General features: G+C 45.9%; 1 protein-coding gene across 1 annotated transcript in view; it reads right to left on the bottom strand.

The window, feature by feature from the left end:
- cdh16 (cadherin 16, KSP-cadherin) overlaps window positions 1-18,315 on the bottom strand; it is a gene marked incomplete at both ends in the record, with an annotated part of 147,215 nt that overhangs the window by 90,764 nt on the left and 38,136 nt on the right. The window contains 3 exon segments of the mRNA XM_084308172.1: window positions 3,612-3,688; window positions 8,291-8,503; window positions 13,088-13,238. Coding sequence (XP_084164298.1) covers window positions 3,612-3,688; window positions 8,291-8,503; window positions 13,088-13,238 — 441 coding nt within the window.

Genomic DNA, 18,315 nt, shown 5'->3' with positions numbered 1-18,315 from the left:
GTATTTCATGTATTCTTGTGTTTTTATATTGTATGTTTTTATACTGTATGTACTGTATGTGCTGGCACCAAGACAAATCCCAATCAACCATGTGTTGAAATGGCAATAAAGTTTTCCATTCTATTCTATTCTATCTGGGTTGTCAGGGACGCGTGTATATTTTCCCCAATGGAGTTTCACTTCCGCGTTCGGTTTGTGCGATCTGATTGGCCACTGACGTTTTTTTCAGCGCCAATCGCGTTACTCCTAACAATCGCACCAGCAGGCTGTTACCCTAACCCTAACCTTAACCAACTAACCCTAACCCTAACCCTAACCCTAACCCTAACCCTGACCCTAACCAACTTCGAAAGAGAGCGACTTCGAAAGAGTCGCCAAGCTTAACCAGTTTGTTAGGAGTAACGCGATTGGCGCTGAGAGAAACGTGAGTGGCCAATAAGATTGCGCAAACCGAACGCGGAAGTGAAACTCCGTTGGGGAAAATATACACGTGTCAGGGACTGTGAGAGCTACAGTAGCATGGAGGGAAGGTGGTGCCCACTTGATAACCCTGGTGATAGGCTGACTCTCGCTATCTATCTACACGTTGGGTAATGGTGGCCATTAGGGGCCATGTGGTAGGTATGTCAGTACCTGGACTTCACATCAAAGGGGGGGGGGGGGTCTGTTGAAGTAGGAAATGCAGTTTGGGGGCCATTATGATGCCGTGTAATATATCCATAGTATGTAGTTCCATAGTATAATTATTTATATATATATATGTCAGACTTTCTTTTGGCAATGTGAGTGGGTCTCTTCATCGATTGTGTATCCTTATTGTTAGGGCACAAGTAATAATAATTTATAATTTAGGACCTGCTCAGAGGTCATCAATCGGCACACATGCAATTCGTATCTGCGATTAACCCATCCCGTCGTCCTTCCCCCCCAAGGGCAGCCGGGAGCAGACAGGCGTCAACGTGAGCCGCGCCAGGGGACCAATCCAAGTGCTCCTGTCCGTCTTCGTCAAGGACGCCACAGCGTTAGCGATCTATTGTTGTGCATGTTTTTCCATTGGGTTTATCTTATCGGGGGGGGGAAACCCTTGCGAGCACGGGGAGAACATGCAAACTCCACACAGAAAGGCCTGGGAGATACCCCACCTGGGTAACTGGCATCATGGAAACCTGGTCCCCAAGCGGGAATCGAACCCTGGACCTTCTTGCTGTGAGGTGACAGTGTTAACCACTACACCACCGTGCCGCTCTTGTGTTTAACTTTTATTATAAATAGTGCTGTCAGGCGATTAAAAAAATGTATCTAACTAATTACAGGATTTGTAATTAATTAATTTTATTAATCGCATTTTAATCGCATAACCATTTTAGGCCTGATATTCTATATTCTATAATGATATTTCAAATTGCATGTGTCCGGATGGCAGAATTCAGTACTGTATCTACAAAACCTTCTGTTTAATCATCTTCCCTTTATTCATTTGCTTAGATTTTTCAGGTCTGGTCAATTTTAGGATGGTGTTATTCACAGTCAAAGATAAAAAGAAATTGAATTGATATTTTCATTTGGTTCATTACAATTTACTCACGCCTAGTAACAGACACAGTATTTCTGACACTGGGAATACATTCCCTGAGATCCATAAATGTCCCTAGAATCAGATACCAAGAACATGCAAATGGAGCATTTAAAAAAAAGTCTATAAATGTTTATTCTACGTTCTTAATATATATATTATATTATTTAAAAAATAATAATAATAAAAAAGTATTTTCATAACGCAATCATTTGCTGCGTAATTAATTAATCTAATTAACGCGATAAACTGACAGCCCTTATAAAATGTAGATAGGCCAAATTGTCTGACTGTCAGATCCAATCGAATATCAGATAAACGCATGGTAAACAGGAAGTGATACAGTATGTTACTATACTACTACAACACAATCATCAAATTAGCTGATGACACAGTAGTGGTGGGCCTGATCTCTGCCAACGACGAGAGGGCCTACCTGGAAGAGGTAGAGAATCTGTCGCAGTGGTGTCAGGAGAACTGCCTCTCCCTGAACGTCAGCAAAACAAAAGAGATGATTGTGGACTTCAGGAGGTCGGGGGTCAGGGACTACAGCCCCCTCAGCATCGACAGGGCACCAGTTGAGAGAGTGAACAGTTTTAAGTACCTCGGAGCCTACATATCCGAGGACTTGACATGGACCACACACATTGACAGTGTTGTGAAGAAGGCACGGCAACGCCTCTACTTCCTCAGGTGCCTAAGGAAGTTCCAAGTCAGTCAGAAGATCCTTAAGAACTTCTACTCATGCACAATAGAGAGCATCCTGACTGGCAATATCACCTCCTGGTTTGGGAATAGCACCGCACAAGACCGTAGCAGACTACAGAGAGTGGTCCGTTCAGCCGAACGCACAATTGGAGGTGGGCTTCCCACTCTCCAGAACATTTACAACAAGCGGTGCATGGGTAAGGCTAAGAGAATTATCAAAGACTCCAGCCACCCAAACAACTGCCTCTTTGAACTGCTGCGGTCAGGAAAGCGATACCGGAGTCTCATGGCAAGCACAGAAAGACTCAGAAGAAGCTTCTATCCCCAGGCCATCAGGTTGCTCAACGAACAATAACACTATGCAACAACCATCAAAAGCACTCACAGCACACACATCCACACGCACACACTCACTTTAAACAAACAACTCACTGCAGCACCCACTCTACACACTTTAGAACACCTAAACACACTTTATATTTATTGGCAAAGAATTTGCACTACAACCCATACCTCAGTACACCTTACTGTAAATTGTACCTAAATTGTACCTCATCCCATTTCTGTTTTGCACTATATAGTATATTGTATATTAGTATATTGTATAGTATATTGTATGGTAACTCAGTTACTTCTACTCTGCATTGAACATTGTACATATGTACATACTGAACACTTGTGTCTACGTACGTGACTTCTATTTTATACTTGCTATACTTATTTTATTTGATACTTATCCTTTTGTCTAGCACAGTCTCTGGAGCGTAACAGAAAGAAGCATTTTGTATAAAAGTATTCTGTACTTCTGTATGACAACTAATAAAGAAACTTGAAACTTGAACTTGAAACTTGCATCAAACTTCACTTGACAACAAGAACTCAACAGATTCTCTGATCACCATGACATTTGAAATGTGTTGTCCCTTTGTAATATCCCACTGATGGTAAATGGTAAATGGCTGCATTTATATAACAGCTTTTATCCAAACCGCTTTACAATTTGTTCCTCACATTTTACCCGTTCACTCACACATTCACACAGATGGCGGAGGCGACCATGCAAGGTGCCAACCTGCTCATCAGGAGCAATTAAGGGTTAAGTGTCTTGCTCAAGGTCACTTCGACACGCTGCCCGTGTGTGTTAAAGGCACCTTGATTTGACACAGAGGATAGGAGGATGCACCGATATGAAATGCTTGGCTGACACAGATAATACCTTATCTGTTATGGCCTTATTATGGCCAATAATAACCAATATTTACTGATATATATTATGATGTGGTCTGTTTAAAAAAAATAAAAATAAAAGGTAATCCAATTGTGTGTGTACCTCATGTTGAGAGAAGAGGGGCGGGTTGTTGTTTTCATCCTGGACCGTCACGACCACCGTACAGGAGCTGTTGAGACCTGCCGACGACACCGTCACAGCTGCCATTAGTGAGTCAGTCGGAGGAGCGAGTTAAAGTGGATCATTATGTAGCAATCAGCAGCGCTGTGCCTGAGTCACCATTACTTCACCGCGGCCAACACCGCTACTTTATATAAATTGCACTCTTTTTTATTTGATCCACTTTTTCTCCTTATTTTTCTATTTTTCCTCCCATCCAAATTTCGTGTTTCCAATTCTCCCCTCCCCTGTCTTGAACGTTGCTCGCATATGCCCCCCACTGGTTGGTTGTAGGGAGGATAGAAGCCTTGCATCACGTGTCCCCTCCTCCGGTACATGAGGAGGCAGCCTGTCACATCTTTTCACCTGCCAGCGCGGACTCTCAGTGGCGAGGAGTAACGTGTGGGAGGCTCACACTACCCCCCCCCCCCGCCACTTCCTGTCTCTGCTGTGCAGGCGTCCCCAACCAACCTGTAGGAGTCGCTGTCCACAACGTCCAGATTACCACCCATCGACTTCCCACCCGCTAACTCTGCCAATTGAGTTAGTATGACGGCCGGCCCAAGCCGGAGGCAACGCCGACAGCCGGAGTCGAACCCGGTGTCTCTTGCGTCGGTGACGAGCGCAATGTCCGCTGCGCCACCCAGCCGCCCTTATAAATTGCACTCTTAAAAAATTAAGATTGCGTTAACGAGGACCGGAACTCATTGCGTCCGTGAGTGTAATGGTGTGTTGCTAAAACAACACAACGTGTATAGGGAGGTGTGTAGTGGTTACTTCCTGGTCTATAGGGAGGTGTAGTGGTTACTTCCTGGTCTATAGGGAGGTGTAGTGGTTACTTCCTGATCTATAGGGAGGTGTAGTGGTTACTTCCTGGTCTATAGGGAGGTGTAGTGGTTACTTCCTGGTCTATAGGGAGGTGTGTAGTTGGTCACGTCATTGGTGTTTTCCCTGCGCGGTCCACCCCTCCTTGAAATCGCCATGTATTTCCAATGGACCCATTTCTAAATTGTCTCGTTTAAAACAAGTAAAGCAGGAACATTGGCAGGGTGTACCTTTCTGTGTGTAATATTCATCCACAATCTATAGCAGTGATCACCAACCTTTTTAAGCCCAAGATCACTTTTCTTTTTTGGTGAAGGCAAGATCTACCTATTGAAGCGTTGAGAGAGAAAGACAGCCAAGATTGTACTTTCAACTAAATTACTTTTATTTGCCTGTATTCTAATTACATGCAATGCTTTGGTCCAACATTAAAACGTCAAAGTAGACCTGTAATATGTACTTTCTCAGTCAGTGCTAAGTGCAGTCATCTTATGCAGCATCACTTTTCACATCAAAACAAAAGTAGAACTGTAATGTGGACTTTCTCATATTATTAACATTGACAAACATATTTACAATTAGCATTTTATAAAGTAGAACTGTAATGTGTACTTTCTCAGTTAGTGCTAAGTGCAGTCATCTTATGCAGCATCACTTTTCACATCAAAACAAAAGTAGAACTGTAATGTGGACTCTCATATTATTAACATTAGAAAATGCTAATTGTAAATATATTTGTCAAAGTAGAACTGTCATATGTACTTTCTCAGTCAGTGCTAAGTGCAGTCATCTTATGCAGCATCACTTTTCACATCAAAACAAAAGTAGAACTGTAATGTAACTGGACTCTCAGGGAAAGATAAAAAAAAAAAATTTCTTTTTTTTAACATTTTTTTTTCAGGGAAAGATCTACAGGGAAAGTCTCAAAGATCGACCAGTCGATCAAGATCGACGGGTTGGTGACCACTGATCTATAGCTTAACGTGAAAAAATTCGCAATTAATCGTAAAAGTAGCGAAATAACAATGTTTACGTTTTCGTTTACTGAGGAACTACACGTCACTCTGGCGCCGCTGACTGACGTCACCACAGCGTAGACTCCCGGCTGTATCAGGCGACAGCGACTTCTACTGGTAAGTGTAGTTATTTTTTAACGACAAATTTAAAACCTTATAACTAACTTTATTTCAACCAAAAATGCTTAAACAATAATGTTAGTGATAGAAGGGAACTGGAAATGGAAAGCTTGCCAATGTTCATTAGGCAGAATTATTACAATAGCCGATAATACGTTGTCACCAGCTTGGCTGGCCGTTCACACTAATACAATTGGCTGTATTAGAGGGTGGGAGAAGCTGGCGGGGTGGGTCCGGGTCGTTGTAAACAGCGACTCCTACAGTTCGGTCGGGGCGCATGCTCAGCGCGGATAGGATCTAAGTGGGATAGTGTGATCCTTCCACACGCTACACCCTCTCAGTGAGAGTCCGCGCTGCCAGGTGAAAAGAAGCGGTTGATTGGCTAGACGTGTGTCAGAGGAAGCACGTGGTAGCCTCCACTCTCCCAGACCGACTGTGGGGGGTAAGTGCGCAGCGACCAGGAAGGGGATTGGGAATTGGCATAACGACTAACATTGGGATGGGAGAAAATCGGAGGAAAAAAGAGGGGGAAAAAGACCCAAAAAAAAAAAAACAATAGCTGATAATACATTTCCCAAATGATAAATCCCCATACAGGTGGACTGCGCGGGAAACTAAAGTGACGTACACAGACTACACCTCCCTATAGACAGGAAGACAATTGACCAGATATCAAACCCTGCCCTCTTTTCTTGATCCTCCAATCACAACTGTTGTCAAATGTATGAACAAATGTGACTGGGTCCAGCGGCAAGAGACTCGTGTCTGGAAGTCAGATTGCGAGAAAATCAATTAAATGTTTTAATAATTTTTTTTACATTATCACAGTTTGAATGTAACATATTGACTGTAACAGCTAACAGTTATAGTATCTCTAAATAGTAAAAACCTTTGTATAAAAAAGGCAGTTTGTGACACCTAGTATATCTGACTGCCAAGGTGTCAAAAATGCAGCCAAACTTTAGATTGGATTTTTCTCTGCTCTGAGACTTGAGGTTTAACTAGATTCAAATAAGCACATCTTCTTCAAATATTTTCAAGACACATTATTTGAAAGCTTACATACTTTCATATATCTGTACAAATCTGAAAAATTACAGAGGGAGACTTGTGCCATGAACCGCCGGGCTCGGTCACAAATATGTACGTGTTTATTTAGGGAAAACACATCCTTTATCATTCTTTTTATTTAACCCTCGAGTCAACCTTAAAAAAAAACACAACCTGTCTCCCTAGTGAGCGAAACTGCGATCTCAGTAAAACATATCTTTTTCATGTATTGTTCCAATTTTCTTTCATGAATATCATTATTAACTTCAGTCCTCACCATACATAGAGAATATTTATTCATTTTCAGGATTTTAACCATTTCTTAAATTAGGGTTAGCGTTATGGTTGGGGTTAGGGTTTGGGTTAGGGTTAGGGTAACCTTACCCTAACCCTAACCTGTCCAGTTCTGCGACTAGGGTGAAAGGTGTGACACTTGTTCACGCGCTTAACACTTTGAATGTCCATAACGAATATTCTCGGGTTTACTCGTTTTTTTATTTTTATTAGCGATCTGAATTCATATTTCATCAACCGAGTCTACCGTTGGTAAATCAGCCACCCCAGGCGCTCAGATGTGAAAAAAGCGCCCACTATCGTCTCCCAGATGATAATTCACCCTTTTGGATTGGACTCAATGAAAATGCATGGGGGAAAAAAACCCGGACTCCACATTTTACTTCTCACGCATGTAACCCGGGGCCGATCAGCTTCATGCTGGACCCTCAGAGCAGAGTGTATACGCTGTTTCACAGTATACGCGTGGGATCAATAAAAGGATTGATTTTTGGAATGGTCGATCAGGAATTGGAATAATCCATTTGGATACCATCTGATCTCAGGTAAGGAATCTATTTTACCAGTCTTAGGATAATCAGAACTTTTTTCACGGAGATATAAGATTTCCCCCTATATGTGATATGGCTGTTTGACTGTGCGAGCGATCAGGAACTAAGATAATCGATTTTCAGCTCGCGGCACCAGCGTGCATACGTACACATATACTATCGATAATCTAGCGTTTATTTGAAAACTATTCATAAATAGGCCGAACAATGACAACGTTCTAGAATATTACAGTGCATCAGCGTTTATCAGGGATTCTTTTTTTTTCTTCTTGAAAACGAGGGCTTTTCAAAATGCTATCAAACGGAAATGAACCGATAAAAAAACAATCCGCTTCGACAATGTTGACTGGAAATGGGTCATTGATAATGCGACGGGCAGATTAGACACATTAGTCATAATTTAAAACATAGATTAGGCGATATTAACGTTAACATTGAAGCGGATGGTGGGCATTCAAGCGCTAAATGTGCGCTGGGCATTCAAAGTGTTAATAGTGATTGTTTTTAAAAAACAAACAAGGATTATTGTAATGTGAGTCCAAGATGTGATACTGAGCAACTTTTTTGGCATAAAATATAGCCAACGCTATCCACACACACGTAAAAAAAAATAGCTTTTTGACCAGTACTGCGACAACATGGGTGACTTTTATTTTTTTACTGTTGTTTGAAAACCGTCGTAAACTTCCACAGCCTTCAGATTTCCCGGTGCCAACCGCACCGTTGTGTCTCTCCACCACGGGTCCATCTCCACCAAGACACTCACCCTTGGCGTCCTCGGCGGTGATTGTGACGGTGTACTGCGGCGCCGTGCCCTCCATGCTGTCCGCCTGCACGGAGATCACGCCGGAGTCGCGGTCCACCCTGAAGAGCGCGCGCGGGCTCTCGGGGATCTGGCCCGCCAGCCGGTAGAAGATGCGCACGTTGTCCGTCTTGGGGTCATCGTTGTCGGCCGCCTGCACCGTCAGGATCTCCGTCCCTGTCGGCGAGGAACACCGGGGGGTTCAGATCAGGGCTTGACGTTAACTTTTTGGCTCACTAGCCACTGTGGCTAGCGGTTTTCCAAAGTCACTAGCCACTCAGCATTTTCACTAGCCAAAAATCCCAGCACTGGCCCAAAAAGTTATAAATATAGGTCATTTCTTCAATTAAACTAAATAAGACTCGTGCACATCTGGTTGGACCCCGACTGGAGGTGCAGGTCAGCGCAAGAGAGATAAATAAACTAAAAGGAGAAAACCTTCAAGGGAAAGAAGGGACCGCACACTCCACAGGACTGGTTTTTGCTTATTTATTGTTGCACAACGCGATCTTGTCATTTCTTCTTCACTAACCCCTGCTGGGGACAGTATCATTGTAATCATACTGCTACACGCCAACTGTACAACTGTGCTTCTGACTGTTGACTCCATTGTTTACTACTGCCTGCGACCAGTTGGGGCAACGGCTGACCGGGACAAGATGGAGGGTGTAGATGTGGAAGAGTTGTGTTGAACCTAGCAATTACATTGTTGCTCCAAACGCTGTGAACATTATCATTGACACACCTATGCAGGGCTTGACGTTAACTTTTTGGCTCGCTAGCCACTGTGGCTAGTGGTTTTCCAAAGTCACTAGCCACTCAGCATTTTCACTAGCCCTGGGCAGGTGGGCAGGTGTCAACGTCAAGCCCTGGTTCAGATAGCCGAGGGTACAAAATATTTGGCGTAACGGTTGGTCCTATACTTGGTGGAACAACGTCATAACGGCGGCCAGAAGGCAACAGCGGAAAAACCGCTGAGACAGAGCGCGGAGAGGTTGATTTGTGAGTGAGATATAGGACGATAAAGTGTTCACATAACTGCCCAATTGCACAGCCCTGCTAATTATCCCAGCATCCCACTGTATTGTTATTTCATTCTAATTAGTGTATATACTTGACCATATCCTGCCCAGTTGTACAACCCTGGGCTATTCTTATTCCTATTGAATTTTTCTTTTTGACTTATAATTGTACTATATTCTATCCAGTCTATATATATATTGATATATATATCAATCCAGTCAAAGTTAAAGTAAAAACAGACAACTAAGTGTAAAAGGCTACTTAAAAATGGTTAGTTTTTCTATTTTTTCCAGATATTGATATTATCATCCCATGACCCAATATCTTACAAAAGACCTATCTCAAAACCCCACCTTCTTTTCTCGATCCTCCAATCACAACCGTCGCTTGCCTCGGACAAACAAGGGAAGCAACAGTTGTGATTGGGGGGGATCAAGAAAAGAGGGTGGGGTCCTAGATACAGTAGGTCAATATATCTTGTGCTTTTCACGAGCTCTCCCGGGACTGAGGGTGCTTTCCCCCCGCAGTGGCCCTGGCAAAACTCCCATTCCGCTTTCATGACCTCATCTATCTGGCGCTCTCTAACCCCCTTCATCTCCTCTCCGCTGCGGCAGAGCCCTCGTCTATATTATCATAACATAAGGCCTCTCGCCTGAGCTTATTGCTATAGGCTAAAAGAATATTCCCAGTACAAAGTGTGGGCGATAAGCCCCCCTTCCCCCCTCTCTCTTTGATATACCCATCTTTCCTTCCTACCACCACCCCCCTCCCCCCTCCCCCCATTCCTTCTTCCCCACCTTTCCATATGTCCCCAAAGATGTTACCTTCCAACAGGAGGTTGAGTTGGAGGTGAGGAAGGAGCAGAGATCGTGGAGAGAGAGAGTGATATATTGAGTTTGTGAGGTGAGAGGTAGTTGGAAAGGAGAGGTGAAGAGCGAGAAGGTGTTCGTGGTACTGGACCCTGGACTGGCTGAGATACCCCCTTCCTTGTGAAACCGACCCTGGACTGGACGACAAACCCTGAGTATTGAACATTCCCTTTTTTGTATGAGAGCCTGGAACGTGTTTTGACCCTGGACTGTAATTTGACTACTCTTCTGCCTATCGGACTTGTACTTTGGATCAATAAATATCACCTGTTTATTGAAATTGTGCTTGTGTCAAGCCTGAACACCACAAGGCTCGTCACAGTATTTTATTTTATTTTATTTAACCTTTATTTTACCAGGTTTTCGAGCAAGACCTGCATGGCCAAAATGGCAGCAAAACAAAAACAAACATGCGAATACACAAAACACAGACAGAGACATAAAAGGCAAAGTGGGGCAAGGGGATACATCTGAGCTGCAGCCAACTAGAGTGAATGGGATCGGGGGGAGATTGGAGGGTAAAGAGGCAGAAAGATGATGGAAGGCGAGGCTCCGCAGGAGGTCGCTGGGCAGAGAAGGTCAAGTTAAAAATATAAAATATAACACCACACATGGAACACGAGAAGTTGTGAAACTATGTTGACGCTCGAGATTAGCAGGGATTCCTGGTGATCATTGATTCAGTAACGATGATCTAGTACAGTGGTTCTCAAACTACGGGTCGCGACCCAAATTGGGGTCGCGGGCAGGCATTGGCAAAAAAATATATATATTATAATATTGAAAATATATATATTTTATGTTCTGGTAACATATTCTGGCTAAATATGCCTCGTTTTATAAATTTGTATTGATAACATAGTGGTGTAATAAAATGTTCTAATAAATATGCATGCTCAAGTTCAACAACGTGTGCTTTTATTTTGATATTCCTCAATTCCACAATGAGACGCGATGCATTAAGTGTGGGGTCCCCAAAAAAAACCTAAATAAAATGGGGTCATGGTATGAAAAAGTTTGAGAACCCCTGATCTAGTATAAACTTTGATACATGTAAGAGCAGAAATGGCGGTAAACGTAGTATGTGTTTTACATTTTTCTTTATTCATTTAATCTTTATTTAATCTCCAAAGATCATCGAGAGCAGCCTCTCATTTACAATGACGTCGCGCGTTTTGATAAACTAACAAATACCAACTTTTCCCACGAGGCTCTGAGATTACCCTGTCAAAACGTTGTATTTGCTCAAATAAAACACGAGGATGAACAGCAGTCCAATGAACCTTCTAATTCTATTATAGAGTATTTGAACATGTAAGATCTGCCTTTCAGAACCTCCTCTAGAACCTTCTCTGAGCTCTCTTTTGAGGAAAACAGATACCAAGCGTACCACCTATAGGTTTGATTGATTGATTGAAAACTTTATTAACAGATTGCAGAATGGGTACTATACAGTACGGCTCAATACAAAACAACTGCTAAGAGGATGGTAAGGAGGAGGTAAGATCCTATTGGAACAATATAGTCCAGTGATTGGAACTCTTGTTCTTATTATCTTATTATTACTCTTATTCTTGAACTGACAGAACGGACATGTGCGGAGGGGGGTGGGATACATCGGGAGGGGGGGGGGGGGGGGGGGTACATCGGGACGAGGGAGGTGGGGTACATCGGGAGGAGGGAGGTGGGGTACATCGGGAGGAGGGAGGTGGGGTACATCGGGAGGAGGAGGGAGGTGGGGTACATCGGGAGGAGGGAGGTGGGTGGGGTACATCGGGAGGAGGGAGGTGGGGTACATCGGGAGGAGGAGGGGGGTGGGGTACATCGGGAGGAGGAGGGGGGTGGGGTACATCGGGAGGAGGAGGGAGGTGGGGTACATCGGGAGGAGGGAGGTGGGGTACATCGGGAGGAGGGAGGTGGGGTACATCGGGAGGAGGGAGGGGGGGTACATCGGGAGGAGGGGGGTGGGGTACATCGGGAGGAGGGAGGTGGGGTACATCGGGAGGAGGGAGGTGGGGTACATCGGGAGGAGGGTGGAGGTGGGGTACATCGGGAGGAGGGAGGTGGGGTACATCGGGAGGAGGGAGGTGGGGTACATCGGGAGGAGGGAGGTGGGGTACATCGGGAGGAGGAGGGAGGTGGGGTACATCGGGAGGAGGATGCTGGAGATGGAGCTGCCAGGAGGAGAGAGGAGGAGGGGAAGGCCCAAGAGGAGGTGTATGGACACAGTGAAGGAGGACATGCGGGCAGCGGGCGTGACGGAGGACGACGCAGAGGACAGAGACAGATGGAAACGGATGATCCGCTGTGGCGACCCCTGACGGGAGAGGCCGAAAGAAAAAGAAGAAGAAGAAGAAGATTCTTGAACTGACAGACATACGGATGGACAGAGGATACATCTGCATGTTGCTATGAATGGAATGAACTCCAACAGTCCTTAAAGCTGGAGATTCTCTCCCCTCCGTTGCAGAGTTTAAAACCTTGATCTCCAACCTTTGTCAATCATGTTGTACGTGTTTTAATTATCCTTACTTGTCTTATTGTTATGATTTTATATGCTGCTGTGTGATTTTATACGCCTTTTCTTTTGCTTAACTCTGTATATAACTCGACGTGACTGTAAATGAGGGAAACCTCAGTTGCCTTTAACGTTTAAGTCGAGTTTAAATAAAGGTTTGAAATGTACAGATGGACGGACAGACAGACGGACGGACGGACGGACGGACGGACGGACGGACGGACGGACGGACGGACGGACAGACAGACAGACAGACAGACAGACAGACAGACAGACAGACAGACAGACAGACAGACAGACAGACAGACAGACAGACAGACAGACAGACAGACAGACAGACAGGTCAGTCACCGCGGGCAGCCAGCTCCTTCACCACCGTGTGGTACTGTGCCTGGGGGAAGGTGGGTCTGTTGTCGTTGGCGTCTCCCACCGACACCCTCAGCTCCACCGGCCGGGCGATCTCTCTGCCCTCCGGGCGCTCCACCACAATACTGATCTGGAACTGAGAACACAGCCAGCAGGGGAGGAGAGTCAGACATCAGCCCAAAAGGGTCCTACTAATCACCACAAAGTACCAGAAAATACCCTAAAGTACCCCAAAATACCACAGAATACCCCAAAATACCCTAAAATACCCCAAAGTACACCAAAGTATACCCCAAAATATCCCAAAGTATACCCCAAAATATCCCAAAGTATACCCCAAAATACCCCCAAAATATCCCAAAGTATACCCCAAAATACCCCCAAAATACCCCAAAGTACCCCAAAGTACCAGAAAATACCCCAAAGTACCCCAAAATACCCCAAAGTACCCCAAAATACCCCAAATTATACCCTAAACTCCTAAAGTACCAAACGTATCATGAAATACCCCAAAGAACCTCAAAGTGTACCTCAATGTACCACAATGTACCACAATGTACCACAATGTACATTGGGATATACTATTTTCTGGTACTTTGTGGTGATGATTAGTATGCCCAGCAGCATGCACTACATTGGTAGGGTAGGCTCATGATTGATTGATTGATTGATTGATTGAAAACTTTATTTAACAGATTGCAGAATGGGTACAATACAGTACGGCTCAATACACACAATTGTTAAGGGGATGCAGACCAGAGAAAGACTTTCGTCTTGTTTACAACAGGGCCATTTTCAATTCATAATGACATTTATGACATACACGACATACAGATATACAGATATATATCATGACATTTATGACATACATGACATACAGATATACAGATATATATATCATGACATTTATGACATACATGACATACAGATATACAGTACACTGTTACATTTATGACATACAAGATATGCAAATATACAGTACTGTTCCTGTGGGTCATGACAGGAAGGGTGCAGGTTCAAGCCTTGACCAGGGTGTCTGTGGTAAGAAGTAGGGGGGGATCCCCAATGTTAAAGAACCCAGGGGGTCTCTATGGTAAGGAGTAGGGGGGATCCCCAATGTTAAAGAACCCAGGGGGTCTCTATGGTACAGAGTAGGGGGGGATCCCCAATGTTAAAGAACCCAGGGGGTCTCTATGGTAAGGAGTAGGGGGGGATCCCCAATGTTAAAGAACCCAGGGGGTCTCTATGGTAAGGAGTAGGGGGGATCCCCAATGTTAAAGAATCCAGGGGGTCTCTATGGTAAGGAGGGGGGGATCCCCAATGTTAAAGAACCCAGGGGGTCTCTATGGAAAGGAGGGGGGGGGGGGATCCACAACATTTCTGGCCAAACTCCCAATCAGGTCTTTGACACCAAGGCCACCTAATCATCCCTCTCCGTAATTGGCTGAGATCGATCCTCGCCTGCGGGGCCTTTCAGCCATTGTGCTCCCAGAGAGCCGCTGAGCGCACGTAGCCTCCGCTCTGATGCCAAACACTGGTGATGGAGGAGGCAATTTACCCCATACATTGTAAAGCACTTCCAGTGTCTAAGAATGCTGTATGAATATGAATGTGATCATTCATTCATTATTGTGCATAGAAAACGTGTCGTCGTAGCAGTTTCCACAGATGGCTTTCAGTTGTAAAAGCCAACATGGATGTTATGTACTAAAAACACAAATATTTTGGAAGCGTGTCATCCAGGAAATATATAAAATTCTAAGCTATGAATTTCCCATGGAACCCCAGATAGTCTAGCCTGGGCCTAATCTCAGAGGAGATCATCCACAAAGAAGACTTTTATCTGTTCAAGATCATGTCACTCGCAGGGGAATAAGGCCATTACAAGGAGCTGGCTCAAAGAGACCCCCCCCCCAGGCAAGGAGGCATGGAAGGAAATAGTGGAGGAAATACACTCCATGGTGAAAAAAAAATAAAATAAAAAAAATCCAACATTTGCTACATCTCCCTCAAATCTGGGATTTGAAGTTCTGGCTTGAGCATAATTGGAATATGTTTTGAAATTTTTTAAAAGCCTAATCTAACTCATTATGATGTTATTTTCCAACGGATGGAGTATATGGGATAAGAGACTGATTGAGGCCCCGTTTAGACGAGCGTTTTGTGAACAGAAACCGCAAAAGTCATCTTGCGGTTTCACTTTTAATTTTACGTTTAGACGAGCGTTTTGGAGTGGAATTCTCCGTGCAGACGACGCTGTAATGACGGAGACCCGCTGTCACACGATTGGCGCATATGTCACATGACGTGCTGTGAAGACCCGCCCTACTCTGCCTCTGATTCGCAGACTGTGGATGGGGAATGTGATTGCACCAAAGCAGAGTCACTCACAGACAGTGCGTCCACTCACGCCGCGGGACAGATTCTTGTGTATTTAACCGTTTCACTGCCACACGACAGCCGGTTGTGTGATAGTAAGGGTTAACCTTCTGTCGTGTGGCAGTGAAAGGGTTAAAAGTACTGCCAATGTAGCCTTCAGGTGATCTCCGTTGATATAAGTCAGACATACTTGCTTTGTTTACGTCTCGGCTACTGGCGCATACCTGCTACCTGTGACGTAAGCAGTACGCGCGACCAGAGCCGTGACAACCATTTCGTCATCGTTTTAACAGATTTATACGTTTTGATAGTTTAGACGAGATCGCAAAGCTTTTGCGTTTCTAGGAATTCCACCCTGGAAGGTAGTCTCACTTTTTTGCGGTTTCACCCCGTAAAAACGCCGTTTCCGTATAAACGAAAGGCACATCAGCAAAAATATTTTTGCGGATTCACCTGCTAGCGTTTCCGTCTAAACGGGGCCTGAGAAACATCTTATATTAAGCCTGCGGTTTTCCTAGAAAATGTTAGACATTTTCAGTGTCAAGTCTTCATCAATGACGACGCCTCAAGAAGAAATGATTAAAAAGAATAAAATGTTGGAAAATTATGGATGAAATATACACAATGACCATATTCAATATTGAACCATTATTGGGATGAGTGTGTGTGTGAGTATGTGTGTGTGAAAAGAGTCGTGCCTGCCTGTCGATACGAGCTGCCTTTAGTAGTTTAGGCCATTAAACTAACAATGCGCCGTGGCACTAAACAACAGGACCACTCGGCAGGTCCATGATTTATAGATCAGCAGTCCGATCACAGGAGCGAGGAGGCATCTGGCGTTTGGCACGGGGCAACTCTTTGGCACCTCCACAGATTATCAATCATTACTGGGGCTGGCAGGGGGGTGAGTATGCAAACATCAACCTTTCCCTCTCCTTCCCTCTTTCCTCCCATGACCATTTATTCTGCTCTTCCTCTGCTCTTCCTCTCTCCTCTCTCCTGCCCTCTCTCCTGCCCACTCTCCTCTCTCCTGCCCACTCTCCTCTCTCCTGCCCACTCTCCTCTCCTCTTCTCCTCTCTCCTCTCCTCTCCTCTCCCCTCTCTCCTGCCCTCTCTCCTCTCTCCTGCCCACTCTCCTCTCTCCTCTCTCCTCTCTCCTGCCCTCTCTCCTCTCTCCTGCCCACTCTCCTCTCCTCTCTCCTCTCTCCTGCCCACTCTCCTCTCTCCTGCCCACTCTCCTCTCTCCTGCCCACTCTCCTCTCCTCTTCTCCTCTCCTCTCTCCTCTCTCCTCTCTCCTCTCTCCTGCCCTCTCTCCTCTCTCCTGCCCTCTCTCCTCTCTCCTGCCCTCTCTCCTCTCCTCCTCTCTCTCCTCTCCTCTCTCCTGCCTTCTCTCCTCTCCTCCTCCCTCTCCTCTCCTCTCTCCTGCCTTCTCTCCTCTCCTCTCTCCTGCCCTCTCTCCTCTCTCCTCTCCTCTCTCCTCTCCTCTCCCCTCTCTCCTGCCCTCTCTCCTCTCTCCTGCCCTCTCTCCTCTCTCCTGCCCTCTCTCCTCTCCTCCTCTCTCTCCTCTCCTCTCCCTCTCTTCCTCTCCCCTCTCCTGCCCTCTCTCTCCTCTCTCCTCTCTCCTCTCCTCTCTCCTCTCCTGCCCTCTCTCCTCTCTCCTCTCCTCTCTCCTCTCTCCTCACCTCTCTCCTCTCTCCTCTCTCCTGCTCTCTCTCTCCTCTCTCCTATCTCCTCTCCTCTCTCCTCTCTCCACTCCTCACTCCTCTCTCTCCTCTCTCCTCTCTCCACTCTCCTGCTCTCTCTCCTCTCTCCTCTCCTCTCATCTCTCCTCTCTCCTCTCTCCTCTCTCCTCACCTCTCCTCTCCCTCTCTCCTCTCCTCTCTCCTCTCTCCTCTCTCCTGCCCTCTCTCCTCTCTCCTCTCTCCTCTCTCCTCTCTCCTCTCTCCTCTCCCCTCTCTCCTCTCCCCTGCCCTCTCTCCTCTCTCTTCTCTCCTCTCACCTCTCTCCTCTCTCCTCTCCCTCTCTCCTCTCTCCTCTCCCCTCTCTCCTCTCTCCTCTCTCCTCTATCCCTCTCTCCTCTCTCCTCTCCCCTCTCTCCTCTCTCCTCTCTCCTCTCCTCTCTCCTCTCTCCTGCCCTCTCTCTCTCTTCCTCTCTCCTCTCTCCTCTTTCCTCTCTCCTCTCTCCTCTCTCCTCTCTCCTCTCTCCTCTCCTCGTCTCTCCTCTCACCCCTCTCCTCTCTCCTCTCTCCTCTCTCCTCTCTCCTCTCTCCTCTCTCCTCTCCCCCCTCTCCTCTCTCCTCTATCCCTCTCTCCCTCTCTCCTCTCTCCTCTCTCCTCTCTCCTCTCCTCTCTCCTCTCCTGCCCTCTCTCCTCTCTCCTCTCCTCTCTCTCCTCTCTCCTATCTCCTCTCCTCTCTCCTCTCTCCTGCTCTCTCTCTCCCTCTCTCCTCTCTCCTCTCCTCTCTCCTCTCTCCTCTCTCTCCTCTCTCCTCTCTCCTCTCTCCTCTCTCCTCTCTCCTGCTCTCTCTCCTCTCTCCTCTCCTCTCTCCTCTCTCCTCTCTCCTCTCTCCTCTCTCCTCTCCTCTCTCCTCTCTCCTCTCCTCTCTCCTCTCTCCTGCCCTCTCTCCTCTCTCCTCTCTCCTCTCTCCTCTCCCCTCTCTCCTCTCCCCTGCCCTCTCTCCTCTCTCCTCTCCCCTCTCTCCTTTCTCCTCTATCCCTCTCTCCTCTCTCCTCTCTCCTCTCTCCTCTCCCCTCTCTCCTCTCTCCTCTCCCCCTCTCTCCTCTCTCCTCTCTCCTCTATCCCTCTCTCCTCTCTCCTCTCTCATCTCTCCTCT

The sequence above is a fragment of the Notolepis coatsorum genome (genome assembly GCF_963971535.1).
Source record: "Notolepis coatsorum genome assembly, chromosome: 2".
Classification (NCBI taxonomy): domain Eukaryota; kingdom Metazoa; phylum Chordata; class Actinopteri; order Aulopiformes; family Paralepididae; genus Notolepis; species Notolepis coatsorum.
Note: the sequence above shows the minus strand (reverse complement) of the source record. Positions and strands in the feature narration are given on the sequence as shown.